Here is a 17819-nt window from a genome sequence, read left to right as displayed (position 1 = left end):
ACTGAGAAGTAATTGTACTCAATGTCATCTATATTAATCTTCTCAGGCTCCACACAGATCTGTGAAATGCACCACAGATGACCTTGCCCAAGATCTTTGCTGATTCACATTTACATGCACTAGGCTGGATTCTTGATGAGCTAAAGTTGATGCAGAGGAAGTATAATTCAGTGCATTACTGTGGAGTTGAAGATGTACATCAAACTGAGAGCTCATCATAATTACCTCTACTCCTCAACAATTAGAATGAGAATGGCAGGAAAATCTCTTGCTGTTCTATCACAGAAAGGTGACTTCCCATAGGGCCAACCTATGAAGTCTACCAACTTAGAGATCCAAGTCATGCTTTCTCATCCAATTTACTTACCACACCATTAAATACTTCAACTCTTTAAACTACATTTAATTATTTTAACTATACTATTTTTTCTGAGTAACTAGATTGTTGGTAACATGTATCCTTAAGAGTTAAGGATTTCTTCAAATTCCTTTGACAAATCCACTGATCAACAGAACTTGGCACAGTCCTACAGAGGCTGTAATGACAGGGTCAAGGTCATTGGGACTAGAACTATAACAGAGTCTTCTTTTCCTTAGAGATTTCCTAGACTTATCAGTTTCATTGCCTGCACTGTAATGATACTGTCTTCCAGATATTCTCCAACTTCCATCTCAATAAATGGAATGCTTTTAGAGGAAATGGCCTTTGCCTATGATTCTGAATGCCTGCAGCCTCGAACATTGATTATGTGTATCTACATAGATATAGACCAAAAACGTGAAAATCTAGCTCCATAAGATATCCTTCTTCAATTATCTGAGGTGACATTCTTTTTTTTTTTTCATTACTTCAAAATGTTTATTCAATGCATCCTGTGCCATGGTGACTACAGAAAATAATAGGCATACAGAAGACAGATATGGTCTTTGCACTCAAAAAAGTGTTAATCACAGCACTTACTATTCATTTTGATAATTACAGTTTATGTGTTCATCTACTCACAGTTTTCACTGTCTGTGAGAGCAAGGTCTGTGCCTTCAGTATCATTGAGTCTTTAGTGCTTGTCATAACACCCAGCTTATAATAACATTCAATTTTTGAGAAGTAAACACATCTTATTTTAATGCATTTTCCAGTACAAGTTGTGCTAAAGAAAAAAAAATGAAGACTATAGCAGGAGCTATTATATACCATTTTGGTTACCTATTATGTAACTTCCTGCACTATTTGAAACTATTTAATTTTTTTCCTGTTTGTGGAACTAGAGATTGAACCCAGAGAATCACACATGTTAGGTAAATGCTCTACCAGTGGGGTACATCTCGCATAATGCAAACTATAGCATTCTAATTCCTTAAGTGGGCAGAAGTTTGTGATTGGATAATGGCTTGCCAAGAGCCATGACCAAAAATGAGTTTGGGAGGAGTTATTAGATAGATGGTCTTGGCTATGACTGGCAAGACATGAAACTGAGGTTGTCTGGAAAGAAATATTTGTGGGAGAAATCCCAACATCGATGTCCTTCCTCATGTGGTGTACAAGTTTTCCTTCTTGCTGTAGAGGTATAGAGAGCATGGGTCTTTCTATGTGGCCTAAGACTGATCTATCTAGTGGTGCAATTTACTAGGGGGAGGTGTTTTCTCCTATGTGGCATGCCTGCTCAGTGAGCAGAATCCATTGCATGAGTACAGGTGTACCCTAAAATTATTGAATGCATTGCAGTTCCTGAAAGATGCATGAAGAGAGACAGATTGTCATCAAGATGTGTGGCAGTTGTGTGGCCTGTGCGATGCATAATAAGATTTACAACTGAGTCTGAGATAGTGATAGATTATCCACAATTCCAAATGTTATTAGATAGAGAGAGCAAAAGGCAATGATTTCACATGCAGATAGGGCCTTTCATAATGGCTCAGTATAATAAACTCATAGTGAGGGAACAGTCAGCATCCAGAATCCTTGAACAGGGAAAACAATTTAAGAGGAAGAGGAAAGACCCTGCCTGGTTTGTGAGCTGTGAGACACGGGGGGTGGGGGGTGAGGAGAGATGGAACCATCTGAGAATGAAACAACCAGTGGAACTAAGTACTGAAACTCCACATCCCTCCTCAAGATATAGACTGTATAACCTGACGAGATATGAATGTCATATTAAGTTCCTATGAATACTGAGGACTGGAAGGATAGGCATTCTTGAGGTATTGAATTATGTTCACAAAAATGTTAAGAAGTTGATTCATCAGAGACCTCCAATGGTGTGGAGCTCTAGTGGCTTTGCTGAGCACCAGGCAGGGGTGTGATTTTTCAGGAAGTAGAGAAAGATGTAGCAGATTTTAATGACTTTGGCATCTAAAATATGGTTTTAGAGTGCAAACACATTTAAGAAGGGATGAGAGAAAGGCAAGTAAGCCAAAGAGGTCTGTTTGGGCCACAGGATAGAAACTGTGTCTAGATGTGTTAGGTTTGAGTTTCTAGAGAAAAATAAAAAAGAGAGAGAGAGAAAGAAAGTCAAATGCTAAGGTGGTGAGCTTTTAGAAGGCTTTATAACATGAGCAAATATTCTTGGGGAAATATAGATTAAACTCTACATAGAGGGAGTCATTACCCTCCCAGAAATACGGCATAAAGCATACTGAGGGTAGAGGTTGCTCACGCACACCCAGAATCTTTAAGCAGCTAGGTGTGGCTGACAGAAAGGCAAAGATCGAAGTCCTGGCCCAGAGTTTGTCAGAACTGAGTCCAGTTTCAATGGGGACTAGGTAGGTGAGAGTGCAGCCCCAGAACATGAATCAATCAGGCCAAGAAGTTGAGATCATCAGAGATGTGGAGATGCAGAGTCCTGTGGATGAGAAGGCCAGATGGCTCACAGATGGGAAATATCTGTGGATGATGCTGATAGCTACATGGGTAGTACAAATACCTCCATCCATACCACTGTAAATGGCTCTTTTGATGGAACAATTAATTCAAATAATAGGATCTTTCCATATTGTATTTGACCATGGTAATGCATCTTTAGTATTTCCATATTTGTTTAATGTCAAGACCAGTATGTAACAAATGACAGTTGACCTTGAGAGCACTTTCCCAAGGTTATCTTCATAGGCACACTATTGGTCACAGGGTGGAGGTCATGACTTTGCTTGTTATCTTGTCTGTCCTCTAGGAGTTTTACAGATGGAGAAAAGCATTTGGAAGACATAAAAGTGCATCTAAAGAAACAAGGAAGAAATGTCAATCCGTACAAATGTAAGGGCCAGACCCAGCAGCAAAATTCTTGAGAATCTTATTGACAGTAGGATGTTCATGATACCAGATTAAATTGTTGAGAAGATCCTACAATACTCTAATTCCATAAATCTAAAACAGTTACAGATGTTTTCTGGACTCCTGGGAGTAATGGAAAATTTTTTTAACCCCAGTTTTTCCAAGTTTCTCATCTTGTAGGATGAGCTGAGCAGTTCTGTTCTCCTGTGCCTTGTCAAGCCACAAGGCCTTCCGCACAAATGGAAACAATGATAAAGCCAGAAAGAGTGACATAAGGGCCACCATTGAAATCTATACTTGCCTGCATGGCATTAGTGACTGAACTGGCAGCTATATCAATGAACACAGACACCATGTGGCTAGAAACAGGAGAAGAAAATAGTAGCTAGTTTGCCAAAGTAAGAACAATATATAGAAGAGAGACTCATGAGTCTTGGGTGGTGACAGTTTCTACTAAGTTGTGTTATATTCAGAGGCCTAAGTTGATATGTATGGCCCAGTGGGAAAAGCAGTGACCAGTATCAACAACTAGAAGCAATGAATGTGAATATAAGTATACAACGGAATTCAACAGGAGACACATACCCTAGTAGTTTCCCCTATGGTATTCCATAGCCCACTGAGTCTTCCAGAATAAACAATCAAATAAACAAACAAAAAAGATGACCTTTCCAAAGGGCAGGCTATATGAAATAAAAGCCAATATGAGACAAAATAACTAAAGCCTTGGGAATTCCCATGAAATATACAGAAACATACAACATGCTATTTAATCATGTGTAACCTCTCCCCTTATAGCCTTCACAGTTTATGCTATGATGGACAGTACACGTGCCAACTTTCCATATGTGAGATTGGCAAATAGACTATCATTAGTAGGTGCAAATATGTCCTCATCTGTGTGAAATCTGTCATAGGCCTCTTGAAAGCCTTTGTTTGCAAGCACACCGTATGTGAAGCCATCAGCAATGACCTCACCCATCTCTGTGTAATATACAGGTGCTCTGAAGATAATGCAACAGTGGGGGCACTCTTTCAACAAGCATTGATGATGTGCAGAACTGGGAAGAGGATATCCAAGCCTGGTGGTGCTTCCATATACCTTAAAACCCCTACTGGAGATGGATTAATTGAGAAAAATGGATTGCTGAAACAATTATGCAGAAGAACACTGTGTAATGGGAAAAGACACTCCCAAAGCTATATGTTGTTAACTGGAAATGCCATTGTTGGAAGTGGGTTCCCTACCTATGAGATTTTTGCCAGGGAGGCTCCAGAAGACCCCAAATAAGTAAAGCTTTTGGCACTGCTGTTGGTTACATGCCAGAAATAGACAGAGAGTCACTGTTGCTGAATACACAAGATGCTGTGATTGCAGAACATGGATAAATTAGTCTGGGCAGGACAGGAAGTTCCTTCCTTAAATAGCTAGCTTTTACAGGGTGGTAGGGTATACAGCAGTCTTTTGGAGGGGAATTTTGACAAGTAGTCTTACTTGATCATGGAATAACATGTATGTTACATTTTCAAAATCTTAGGTAAGATGCACTTGAGAGTACAACAATGGCACAGCTGTTGCAGATGTAGCCAAGTTTCTGATTGGATTTAAGGCCTTCTCCACAGGACAAAATTCAAGTCTGGTGCTATTAGCTAGGACAAAATATGTCACTGAGGTCATAGGATCCAGTAATGAAACATCTGTTTTTTACTTTTATAAATGAATGTAATATACCTATCATATTTCTAAGCATGTGTGTATATAACCATAGAATGCTATTTCTGTCAACATTAATTGGTTCATGGAAGAGTACTTTTTTGTTCAATGGAAGGTGTACTACAGAGACTCGTAACTAGTCAAACTCCTGAAACCAAGTGACAAATATGACATCCATATCATTACTTTAAAGATTCAGGAAACATTACAGAAGAGCTTGGAAGAGCTAGAGGAAAGAGTGCAGTGCTGTGTAGCAATTCCCAATGAAGGATTCCTAAGACTCAGAAAAGAAACACAATTTACAGGGCTTGGGAAATTTCCAACCTTACAAGTCTTGGGACATTCCTGAAATAAAATTCTGAAGGTCCTCCCTTAATGTGGTGTAAGTCATGCACAGAGTTCCAGAGAGCCAGTTTTCCTGGGTTGTCACCCATGCTGGGGTTCTGTTGACACAGTTGCCTTTGAGTCACCCATGGACCTGTGAATAATTCCTCACCTGTGCTCTATAAGCAAGCCTGATAAACTCATTGGTTTACCAAGTTGGAGGAATGCTTAGTTAGTTGTGTCATGAGTGCCTCATCTGGGGCAAGTAGACATCCCTTTAGAAAATGTCTCATACACCAAAGAGATGAGTTAAAATAGTGTAGAATACATATGAGAATAATTGTTTTCCTTCAAAAAATGCTTGAGAAATTGAAAATATTTGAATATATTGAGCTCCAAAAGGAAATATATTTTTCTAAATTATTATATCTTAGGTTTTATTTAAAATTTATCATTATTTGATTTCACCTTCATATTTAAAATAGTGCACTTTTTCTTCATATAAATAAAGTCTTATTCTTTGAAAAAAAAGTCAAAAGTTTCCAGTCTAATTTTTTTGTATTGAGACCATCATTAGTGAATCATTTACAACACCAAAATAAATGGCATTCCACCTACTTTAATTCCAAAATGGAATGGTTAGTAATATGACTACATTTCTATTAACTTTATCTGTATAACATTTTTGGCTACTGATACAAAAGATTTGTAAAACAAACTGCCTTTTTGATGGCTTATGTGTAATAATCAGTGTTATAAATTCACCAATATTCATTTAATTCAAGGAAATCAATAGAACTAGAAGATGTTAATAACAAATATTTTCTGGAAAGTTTGTCTTGTGCCAAGAATTGTTTCAATTTTCATTGGTTTGATTTGTTGAATCTAATAAAACTACAGTGACTAAATCATCCAACAAGGTTCAGCAGTAAGGAATTAACCCAGAATATTATCCCCAAGAGTTCATATTTCTATCTGCTGTGCTATACTGATTGCATAGAATCAGACAATTATTGTGCAAATAGAGAAATATAACACAAAGGCATTCAATGTTAGTTCCAACATCACAAGCCTAGAGTTCACATTAGTTTTTGGATCTACTGATCTCCAGTTTTGTATAGTTCTCTCTCTCTTCCATTTATGTTAGTGGATGAATCACAAAGTACTCACATTCTCAGTACATCTCTTCTCCTTTCTTCACATTTACAGTAATCAAATGGGTCTTACCTGTACTAGACTGAACAATTCCAGAGTCAACTGTTTGTCCAAGAAGGTCATACTGGTTTAAACGTGACCCATCTTCTGCCACAACCACTGAGCGAGCAGGCTCTCTAGTCCACTCATAAACAACTTCTGCTCTTGTATATGCATCTAAGAGAAAGGTATGGGAAATACTGATGCATTTTGTTTGTTTGATTCTCCTAATGAGTTAGTGTGCTACATCAGTTTCATATATCCTCTCATAGTTTCAGAGACATGTCTAGAAAAATAAAACCCATTAAGGTAGCTTTCGAATATTAAATACACATTTTTTATTTATTCTGTTATTTGTTCATTCTGACAATGTATGGAAAGTATGTGCAGAGGAGATGGCAGTACTGGAGACATAGTAACAGACATAAGCAAGGTTCTGATGCTAGGCGATTTGCATTTCACTGATACAGAAAAACAGATAAGCAAATACATATATAATTTCACATAATTCCATGTGTAATGAAGCCATACCGAACGGGGTCAACTGTTTGAGAATGAAGAGGAGTATTTTAGATGTTGAAATGGAATGAAGGATGTTAAAGATGAAATTTACATAAATGTAGAGAAATGAGGGAAAAGTTGAACCAAGTGAAGTCATGAGGAAGGGTTTGTTCAGTAAAATATATATATATATAATTTCTTTTTATTTATTGCAGGCCAAAGATTGACTAAGGGCTGGAGAGATTGCTTAGTGGTTAGGGTGCTTGCCTGCAATGTCTAAGGATCATGGTCCATGTAATTCTCCATGTAATTCAGGTCCCATGTAAGCCAGATGCACAAGGTGGTGCATGTATCTGGAGTTTGTAGTGGCTAGAGAAACTAGTGTGCCCATTCTCTCTCTCTCTCCCTCTCTCTCTTTCTTTCTCTCTCTCTCTCCCCCTCTTTCTCTCTCTCTGCATCTAATAAATAAAGTACTAAAAATAAAGAGAAAAGATGACTAAGTTGAGGAAGGCAAACATGTCCACAAGAATTATAGATGAGATCAGATTAGAGTAGTTTACCTTGGGTCCAGAAAATATTGACATTATTGTAAATATGAAAACTGGCACTATAACCATTGCATACTTGAAATAGAAGTCTGAATTTACTCTATTTCATAATAGGTTATGCTTGCATAGATATATGCATCAAGATGATGATGAGCTACATTATGTAGCTCTTCTTCTCAGATGTTTCTATAGTATGATATTTTAGCCCAGCAATCTTTTCCATGAGAGACTGTACGTAAAGAAAAAAAAACAACTATAATCCATTTAGATTCAGGTTAGAGGATAAGAGGAGAAAAGATGGAGAAAATAAGGGAGGGAGGGAGAGATCCTATAGCTTTTCTAATTTCCAGTTGTGTGATATTTATGTCACATAGATTGAGTTGTTTTCCTCTGTTTACATGAAAAGTGATATTAAAATTTTAAGACTATTGGATTAGGAAAAATAAAATGCACCAGGGTATTTAATGGAAGGGTACAAGAGCAAAAGTTAGCCTTATGTTAAAAGCTCATTTCACTGGCCAATAGCCAATTTCTTCATTAGTCACAGGGGTCACATTACAAAGTGCTCAAAGTACTTTTAGAAGGCCAAGAAAATGTTTTAATTTACTTAAAATTTTAAACAAATATAACCTACCCTAGGTCATATTCATTTTATACAAGTACTTATAAACTATAGTTTGAATTATGTTTGGAGACAAAGCTTCCAATGTCAAAATATTTAGTCCCCATAGCATTTATAACATAGGCCCACTTGACCTAGTCATGACACTCAGGCTTGGGAATTGTGTTCAGCTATATATTTGTCTAAACTAAATTATTATGATATGGAAAATTATGGTTACATCTAGATAGAAATGATGTTGTCTAGAAGAAACATATTTTGTTTTTGAGAGACTGATGCTGAAAAATATAATGTGTTCCCCATTTTATGTAAGTGGCCTGTTGCACCATCATCATTTACAAATCCATTAATAATCAGATATTTCTTTGAACCAATCTTTCTAGATGCATGAAAAGAAATAATTTAGTGAGTCATGAGAAAAAATAATGTAACAAACTTTTTTCTTTTAAAGTGTGGTTGTGTTCACTGGTTAAAAATGAAACATCTCAGCAAAGTATATAGTTGGAATATTTTTATCAGTAAGGATATAAACTTGACCTTATAATGCTTTCTTGGAAGAGGACACAGCATATCAATTTGATAAGGATCATATAACCTTCAGTCTATGTATATGCACAGTTAGCAAAATGTCTTTTCTGGCTATGGTACATTCTTATTTTCTTACCTAAAAAGACATGCAAAGTTTATGGTAGCACAAAATGATGGAATGCTCAATTTGTGAAGGCCTCAAAGATTACCTAGTTTGATCGCATTTTACAAATGTTACACTGAGGCACAGACATCAAATGACTTGTCAAATGGCATATCACTATTTTGTGGGGAAGCTAAGAATTCAAGTTAAAATGCCATTCATGCCACTCCCCTGATGGCTGTAAGTTTTTTCTAGGTTAAAACTATATTCTGAACTTTGAAACAGGATCATTTATGTTATAGGATTGTTATAGGTAATTAGAAGGTGATTCTAGGGCTGGAGAGATGGCTTAGCAGTTAAGCGCTTGCCTATGAAGCCTAAGGACCCCGGTTCAAGGCTCGGTTCCCCAGATCCCACGTTAACCAGATGCACAAGGGGGCGCACACATCTGGAGTTAGTTTGCAGAGGCTGGAAGCCCTGGCGCGCCCATTCTCTCTCTCTCCCTCTATCTGTCTTTCTCTCTGTGTCTGTCACTCTCAAATAAATAAATTTAAAAAAAAAAAGAAGGTGATTCTAGACTTCATGTCATTTAGAAAAATAGATCTCTTGCTGCTATACTGTGTTAAAAGCAAGAGACACTGGATCACATCACTTTATAACTTGTCATGATGATATTAATATAGCAATAGAGGGAAAACAATGTATCACCTTTGATTTGTTTTTCCATAACATGCTTGTGTTTACTGACTTGCAATGTATTAGAAGTCTATCATATGTGAAAATCCCAGGCCTTATCCTCGGAAGCTGGGAAGGTGCCCGTCAGTCGCTCTCCACAGCTCCCCTGGAGCACTTCAGGTGAGCAGCACTGGAGTGCTGCAGGGTGAGTTCGGATTAGAGATGACAACCACAGTAAGGTTGGGGATGGGTGTCAGAGTTCACGGCTTCCTCAGATTCTATTATGTGCAAAACAGTTTCTATGAACTTCATTGAACAGATTTAATAATTCTTTAACTTAATTTGATTTTTTGGAGGTAGCTAGAGAGAAAGAAGGAGGGAGGGAGGGAAAAAGGAAAGAAGGAAAAATGAATGGATGGGAGGAAAGAAAGAAGGGAAGGCAGGAAGGAGACAAAGCTGGAGGGAAGGCTTAGCAGTTAAGGCTCTTGCTTACAACTCCAAAGGACACAAGTTTGATTCCCCAGTACCAACTTAAAAACAGATGCACAAGGTGGCAGATGTGTCTGAGGTTCATTTGCAATGACAAAAGGCCCTGGCACACCCATTCTCTCTCTATCTGCCTCCCTTTCTCTCTTTCTCTCTCAAATAAATAAAATATCAAAAGCAAGAAAGAGACAGATAATAGATAGATAGGTAATAGATGATAGATAGAGAAATACATATCAGACAGATAGATGATAGAGAGAGAGAGAGTAGACAGTTGATAGAGAGATAGATAGAAAACAGATAGATGGATAGATAGATAGACTGATACATACATAGATACATGCATGCATGCATACATACATACATACATACATACATACATACATACATACATACACATAGAGAATGAGTGAGTCGGGGTCTCCAGCCACTGCAAATTAACTCCAGACACATGCACTACTTTTTGCATCTGGCTTATGTGTTACTGGTGAATTGAACCTGGGTCCTTAGGCTTTGCTTAAAGTGCCTTAACTGCTAAGCCATTTTTCTAGCCCCAATTTGATAATTCTTAACTGTGAAGAAATAAAGATTGAAATTCTAAAGTCTTACAATTCGAATGAATTACAACACATAAGAAATTTTTAAGAGTGAAAGGCTTCGGGGGAGTGAGAGTAGAATATGGTGGTGGTACTACAACAGAGCTAGTATTTATTATCCCTGGAGGAGCTGGTGACTGGCATTCTCATTTGGGTTTTATGAGTTTCTGTTTTTCCATTTGTATGAACTTACCAACACTCTGAACTAGGTTCAAAATTTATGTCCAAACTATTGCTCAAAATTCATTTAAGTTTCTACTCTTAGCTCTCTCTTATTTACAAGGCACATGCCCAGTAGTCATATAAGGAAACAGTCACTTCTTAAGGCCTTACTAGGTCTGACATTTCCTAGATACTAATGTGAAAATCATAGAACCAAAGGTTTATTATTATGCTTTCCTCAGCAGGCTGTTCAAAGAGGAGAGCTTTATCCCAGGCAAGGTTTTTGAGTTAACTGGCCTTTATCCTCAGGCAGAAGATCGTGTAGCTTAGCACTAGCAACTGGAAATTAAAGAAGAGATACCAGGTGATTTTCTATACTCAGTGTTTATCATTCACTTGCACAGCTTCAAAAACACAAAGCGAAAAAAAAAAAACCCACATATTTTGAAGACCAAATTTCTAATATATAAATGATATAGTCTGTCTTCATAAAGTGTCAGTCTTTGGGCATTGAGAAGCATTCACTAATAATAAAACTAATGTTGGATTCTGTGATAAATGGTGTAAAATAAGTAGGAAATAAATCAATAAGATTGGTGGAGCTGTGTGCAAATTACTATGAAGTTACCCCGAAAGAAATAACATTTATGTTGAAGTGTGAATGATAAAAGAATCCAGTCTCACTAATCATTGGGGGAAGAATAATGAAGCAAAGAAAAGAACATGTTCAAAGGCACCAAGGTCAAAATATCATATCTATTTTTCTACAGTTTCATTTTTCCTATGTGATACACTGTTTTCTACCCACAATCTATTTCCTTCTTCCTAAAACACATCCAACATTCTTTAGGTTGAAAATTTGCCTACACAAATTATTTCTCAATCTCTATTGAAAATATCACTTGGAATGTAATATCTATTTGACTGATAACATGCAAGTATATACCTATAGGACATTTGGGAAAGCTTTTAACTTTTTAACAAACACACTGTTGTTTTTTTTTAACCAACTATTCCCCCTCTTTATGAAAGCAAATGCCATAGCTAGACTTTCAATTACCATCTTGTGATGAGAAAGGTCATCTAAGCACATCAGCTTTGTTATAAAGCTGAAATAATCACAATCAACCAACAATTTTCTACCTCCACAATTCTCATATAGAAATGTAAGCCCCTTTGTCAGGAAACCATAATGCTGAAAGAAATCCTTATGTAGTACATATGCAATCCATTGACTAAATCAGGACACTATTTTCAATTTAAAAGAAGGAACAATAGGAAATAATTCTATTTATGCATATTGTTAATAATTATACTAGGTTATTAGTGATGATTGTTGCCTCAGGAAATATATACTATGTGATTTTATTGCATTAAAGATTATATTGTGGGCTAGAAGACATTGTGAGTATATAGTTATTTAATATATTACTTGGTGTGTAAGTGACATATAATGCCATCATTGCTAGAAATGGGACTGATACTTAGGAGGAATCATAAAAGTGGTTATGAACAATGTGTCTTCAAAAGAGAAAGGGTGGAGAGAAGGCAGTAGCCACCAAAGACTTGTTTAGCTGTTTTTGAGGTGAATTACTCTTGAGTAGTCAGTCTAGAATGGGAATTATGGAGGGCATTTCATCTCTATGGCTAGAGCTACTGGAAGCATAAAGGCCCTTTGCTTTTTTATATTTTTATTGCTGTCTTTGTACATGATCACTGTTTTTTGTGGTTTTTTTGTGAATCATATCTTCACAAAAATAGTTGCTCAGACTGCTTGTCTAGTGAGAATGGAAAGCCAGTTAGGTAGTCCGGGAGCTGACTCAGTCCTTGTTGGTAACACCCCAGCAGGAAACCTTGAATACTTTAACCCTGCTCAACACTTGCATGCACAGTAGTCAAACAGAAGATAGAAAATACCAGAGACCTTGTTTCTTCAGTATAACCTTGTCATTTCAGTTGGAAAACTGCATTTTCAAATAGTAGAAACTCAGAAAGTACCACAAAGGGGATGTGTCTATATTGCCGTCTAAATCATAGGCATATGTGTGGATTCCATGGGAGACTCCAATGGATCTCAAAAAAAATTAAAAAAAAAACATAATGGGGCAAACCTTTTCTAGACAACTCTCTAACACACAAGCCTTGATTTGTATGTATATGTGTGTGTAGGGATGATGATGATGATGTGAGAGAGAGAGAGAGAGCATGCAAGAGCATGCACATGCCACAGTGGCTGTGGTTTGTTCAGAGGACAACCGCAGGATGTCAGTCCTCTTTCTATCTTGTTTGACACAAGAACTTTCTTACTGTTACTTATGCCACTGAAAATGCCAGGCTAGGTTATGACAGACTTTGAGATTCTCTTAATAACATTTCTCATTGCTGGAGGCATGTTTGGATTAAAGACACTTGTGACACTTTTGATTCTAGCTTTATGTAGGTGCTATGGATATGAACTCCATTTGCAGGGCTTGTAGAGAAAGTGCCCATAACCCGTGAGCCATCTACTCAGCCTCCTGTACCAACAGATATTTCTGATAACAAGTTGGATGATACTAAAGATTTGGCTGCATTTGGCCCAATGTCTGAGAACCTGAGTGAGGCTGAATGGATTAATGTATTGGAAAGAGGAAATTTCCAGTCATGTGGCACTAAGTCTATGTCCTAGTTATTACTGCTCTTACTCAGATCTACAATGAAACACAGCAAAAGATATGAAAACAGTGAAATTTAGAGAGTAAAATTTTGTGAGCATGTTTAAAGTGGCAGACAATGAAACTGCAGTCCACAAAGTGTCTGTAACTTTTAAAGACATGACTAATGAGACCAATGTGGCTAAGGTGAACTTTACTCTCTTCCCTAGAACATAGAACAGTTATTAGGAGGGCAAGAGCCCACCATCTGAAAGTACTACTTTGTGAGAGTGGAAATTCTTTGGAAAGGGAAAAGCTTGGGCAGAGAATACTACAGAAGGAATTCCCTGCTCAAAAGTATTTTCACAGATTCAGGAAGCAAGACACACAGACATCACTACAGCTTTAGGAACAGGGTACCATGCTGCATCATCCTGAATTGGCAGCAGAAATCGGCACCATAATCCACATTACACTGGTTTTATAGGCATGAAAAATGCAACATTAAAGGGGTCATGTCATCTTATCCAAAGTTTCAGAGAGTTTCTGAGGTTAGGAAATGCATTAAAGGTTTGATATCCTGCAAGAAAACCTCCAAAGGGTCATTGCATGAAATGTTGATATTCCAGTGGCGATGCTAGGATGTCGGAGATGGCAGGACCAAGGGACATCTACCAAGGAAAGCTGTAGGCTCAGTGTTATCAGCCTTAGAGAGAGGCTCGTGTGTTATGTAAGCTGTAGAGCTAGAGGGGAGGGGGTCCCCAAACATTTTGGATCCCATATGATGATCATAAGTCTCAGATATCAGACATAGACCTACAGGACTCATTGTGTGTCCTTCTGAGCTTTGGTTACTATGTTCCCTTTCTTCCTTTTAGAAAAGTGAATTTTCACACTGTGAAACTTTGTATATTGGAGGTTTGTAAAGTGATTTTTGATTCTACATGAGATTACAGTTTAAGAGGTTTCCCTGAGTATTAGAAGAGACTAAACTTTTCAACAATGTTGATATTGCTAAAGTCTTTGTGTACATTTTTGAAGTTGAACTGAATGTTTTTCAGCATGGGATGCCCATGAGCCTATGAATAGCATGGCCAGATTGTTATGGGTTGCAAGGAAAACATCCACCTTAGGTTCATTTGTTTGAAGACACAATCCCCAGCTGGTAAAACAGTTTGGGAAAGGTGTAGAATCTTTAGAAGATAGAGCCTTGTTGAAGATAATTGCCACTAGAAGAAGCCTTAAGTTTGAGTAGTATGGATTCATTTCCTCTTTGATCTCTGCTTCCTGATTGTGGATGAACTTACTCCTGCTTTCATGCTTCCCCTAGCATAATAGCAGTATCTCCCCAAAATGCAAATACCAATAAGCCTTTCTTTATTTAAGCTGCTTCTTGTCAGCTGTTGTTCATACAAATGAGTAAAGTAACTAAAACAATACTGATAGAAAATTAATATAATAATGTTCATTCATAACAGGCTCTATTCCCATTTTTTGAATGTAGCTTAATAGCATTATTAACCTAAATGGCTTAAACCATGCTTTATACTTTTGTAAATATATAAAAACCTTCAAAAGGGAAAAATTCAAATGTGAAGTCTGGAGTTATTGCTTATAGGAAATCTCATTCTATATTGACATCTAAAAATTTTGGGGGCCATTGTGAATCTCTCAAGACATCTATTTGGAAGTCTCTTCCTTCAAGTAAAACATCTCTTATAAGAATGACCAAAAATTGAAATAAAGTTACTTACAGCTTCCAAATTTTAGTGGGCAGGCATGAGCATCCATAGGGAAATCCTCCAAATGCATGGGACATTCAGCTCTCACTGTCAGCCTTATTAGTTAAGGGAGATAGAATGCAAACAATAGATTAGACACTTACTGTAAGTTATAAAACATTGTCATTAACTGTAGCATACACATTCACAAAGTAGGTGAGGCAGGCATGAATTGCAAAGCTACACTGAGTTATTAATCAAATAATGTAAGAATTATTTACAATAAGTGGACTATAGCTTACTTTTATTAATTACTTGCTCTTTAAAAATAAACTAGATAAGTGTCTGAAGAATGGAACAATAATGCTAGTGTTTTCTAAAAACAAACATCATCCACTAACCCACCTGGTCCTAGCAGTTGTTCTGAGAATTAAACTAGTTTTAATCAAATAAATACTTGCAAGACAACATGATGGGTATGATAATTAACCTGATTTGATTATTATACAACATGCATACACATTTATACATCATATTGAACTCCTAAATATGTATGATCATTTTCTATCAATTAAAGATAATACTTTTATAAGGTATATGCATAAATGTCTGTCTCCCTTTCCCAAAGAGAACCGAATGCATAAAACAGAGACTGCATAAGGCCTCATGAGACTGAGGTCAATTTATACCTTCTCAACCATTCAAATATAGGTAATATATGTCCATCAGTTCACAAATCCGCTGCCTAATTAAAGCAGGGTTATCTACTTTTCTTTAGTCCCTGGGATCCTCTGGGATTATGTAATCCATTCATGTTTAGAACAAATGATTGACAAGAAAGGAATTCAATAAAATACATTTGCAGTCAGTTTATAAAATTATGAGGATATATGTTCATTTACTTTAATATTTTTAAGATATTTTCTTTTTATCCTTTTTGAAATTTTTATACATGTGTACAGTATATTTTGATCACATTGACTCTGATTTCCTTCTGTTATCCCCTCACACTCATATTAAACCTTTCTTCTTCCCAACTAGTTGCCTTTCTACTTTCATGTTTGTTTGGTTTTTGTATTTTGATGCACTTAGTTTAGTTAAGATTATCTACATGAAAATCAATGGAAGGTTATTAACCAGAATAATAGCAACTTACCAGTGGCCATACCACTGAATAACATGACTAATTAAATAGCTCAAAAAAAAAAAAAAACAGAATGGCTCTATCATCAGTAAAACCATTAAGTGGTTCAATATCAATTAATACATCATGACACATACAAGTTAATAATTAAACTGCATTCTTAAATTATGAAAGAAAGTAATAACACATTAGAAAAAGTTGTGAGGAATTTAAGAGCTGGAATATGTAATCTAGTTATTGTTAAAATCTTTACATCTAGAACCTTAAACGGATGAAAAATCCTTGCATCCTTATACATTAATCAGTACACTCACAATCAACCATGCACTGCATTGAAAATTAACACCTTGGAGGACAGAAAACTATGTTAAGGATCACAGGTAAGTATACAAGTAATTTATTTATTTTTGTTCTTGTTTTAAAATAAAGCATAATATTCAAATTCCTAACAAATTTAGGCTCTGCTTAGATGACACTAACCTCAATCCCTGGGTCCACTGTCCTTCATTTTATGTTTATCTGTTCATTATTTCCACCAGGCCCCTTTGCCTGCTTTTATAAGTGTGAGTACATTTGGACAGTTTGGGTCCAATATTTAAATTGGCATTTGAACTATTTTTATGTCTTTTTTCTTTTGAATGGTTGTGTTTGAAAAACCTGGCATTCTGGCAGCTTCTATCAAAGACAAGATATTACCTTATTCACAGGCTAAATAAAACCCAGTAAGTTAAGAATTTTTCCATGATTACATTTTATATCAAAGGAATAACTGAGTTATAAAGGATTTAGCTAATAATGGTATTTGTCACTTCAAAAATCCCTATACTTCTTCACAGGATATTCCCAAATGAATGTTCTCTTTTAAGCATTGTACATCCTCATATGTTTAATTTCTTTTTTTTTTTATCAGAGAAAGAATTTTAGAAATATAGCATTATGGAGCTTCTAGACATTTTATCAAGTTCTTATTGTAGAAAGTAAGGAGACATGCAAATGAGGGACAGAAAGAATCTTAAACTGAATTAGAATAGGTTGGATTGGTATGGTCATTTTATTTAATATTTTCATGAAGGCAGAGACTTAGGATTTCATCACAGAGTAATTTCTATGGTTGGCACACAGTAAATCCAGGTTTCCAGCCTAGCCCATCAGCTTGATGATTGCCTTCACAAGGAAGAGAAAAAAGTAAAAGGGAAAGGAAAAAGGAAAGAAAGAAGTATTTCAATGCAGTGCAGCCATCCTTACCTCATAGTGTAGAGTAGGGTGCCGTCCTCTGTGATCCGTAGCAGCTTGTTGGGCATGGTCATGTTGTGAGCCACAGACTTCTTTCCATTGTGGAAAAATGTATCAGGAGTCCAGATTTTACTGGCCATCAGGTTGTTTAATCGGAGGACTGTCATAGGTCCTTTAAATTTTAACCTTTCATCCTTCCAGCTTTGACGGAAAAACACATCGATTGTATATTCCTAAGAAATTTTGGTAAATGACAAAGAGTTCACATATGTATTTTGCAATACAAACATAGAGATAAGGCATAATTATGTTACTCTGGAAGCAATTTAAGGCCAAGGTGATTTTTTCCAGGAGTAAACGTGTGACA

General features: G+C 36.5%; 1 protein-coding gene across 4 annotated transcripts in view; it reads right to left on the bottom strand.

Moving 5' to 3' along the window:
- The window catches only part of Gabra1 (gamma-aminobutyric acid type A receptor subunit alpha1), a 61533-nt gene that overhangs the window by 15601 nt on the left and 28113 nt on the right, over positions 1-17819 (bottom strand). For all 4 annotated transcript variants that reach the window (XM_045153584.1, XM_004661045.2, XM_045153585.1 and 1 more), the window contains exons 5-7: positions 17465-17685; positions 15109-15191; positions 6534-6677 (exon numbers count right to left, since the gene is read on the bottom strand). In XM_045153584.1, coding sequence (XP_045009519.1) covers positions 6534-6677; positions 15109-15191; positions 17465-17685 — 448 coding nt within the window. The remainder of the gene's footprint in view (positions 1-6533; positions 6678-15108; positions 15192-17464; positions 17686-17819) is intronic.

Source organism: Jaculus jaculus, chromosome 6 (assembly GCF_020740685.1).
Source record: "Jaculus jaculus isolate mJacJac1 chromosome 6, mJacJac1.mat.Y.cur, whole genome shotgun sequence".
Lineage (NCBI taxonomy): Eukaryota > Metazoa > Chordata > Mammalia > Rodentia > Dipodidae > Jaculus > Jaculus jaculus.
This window is presented reverse-complemented; position numbering and strand designations above follow the sequence as displayed.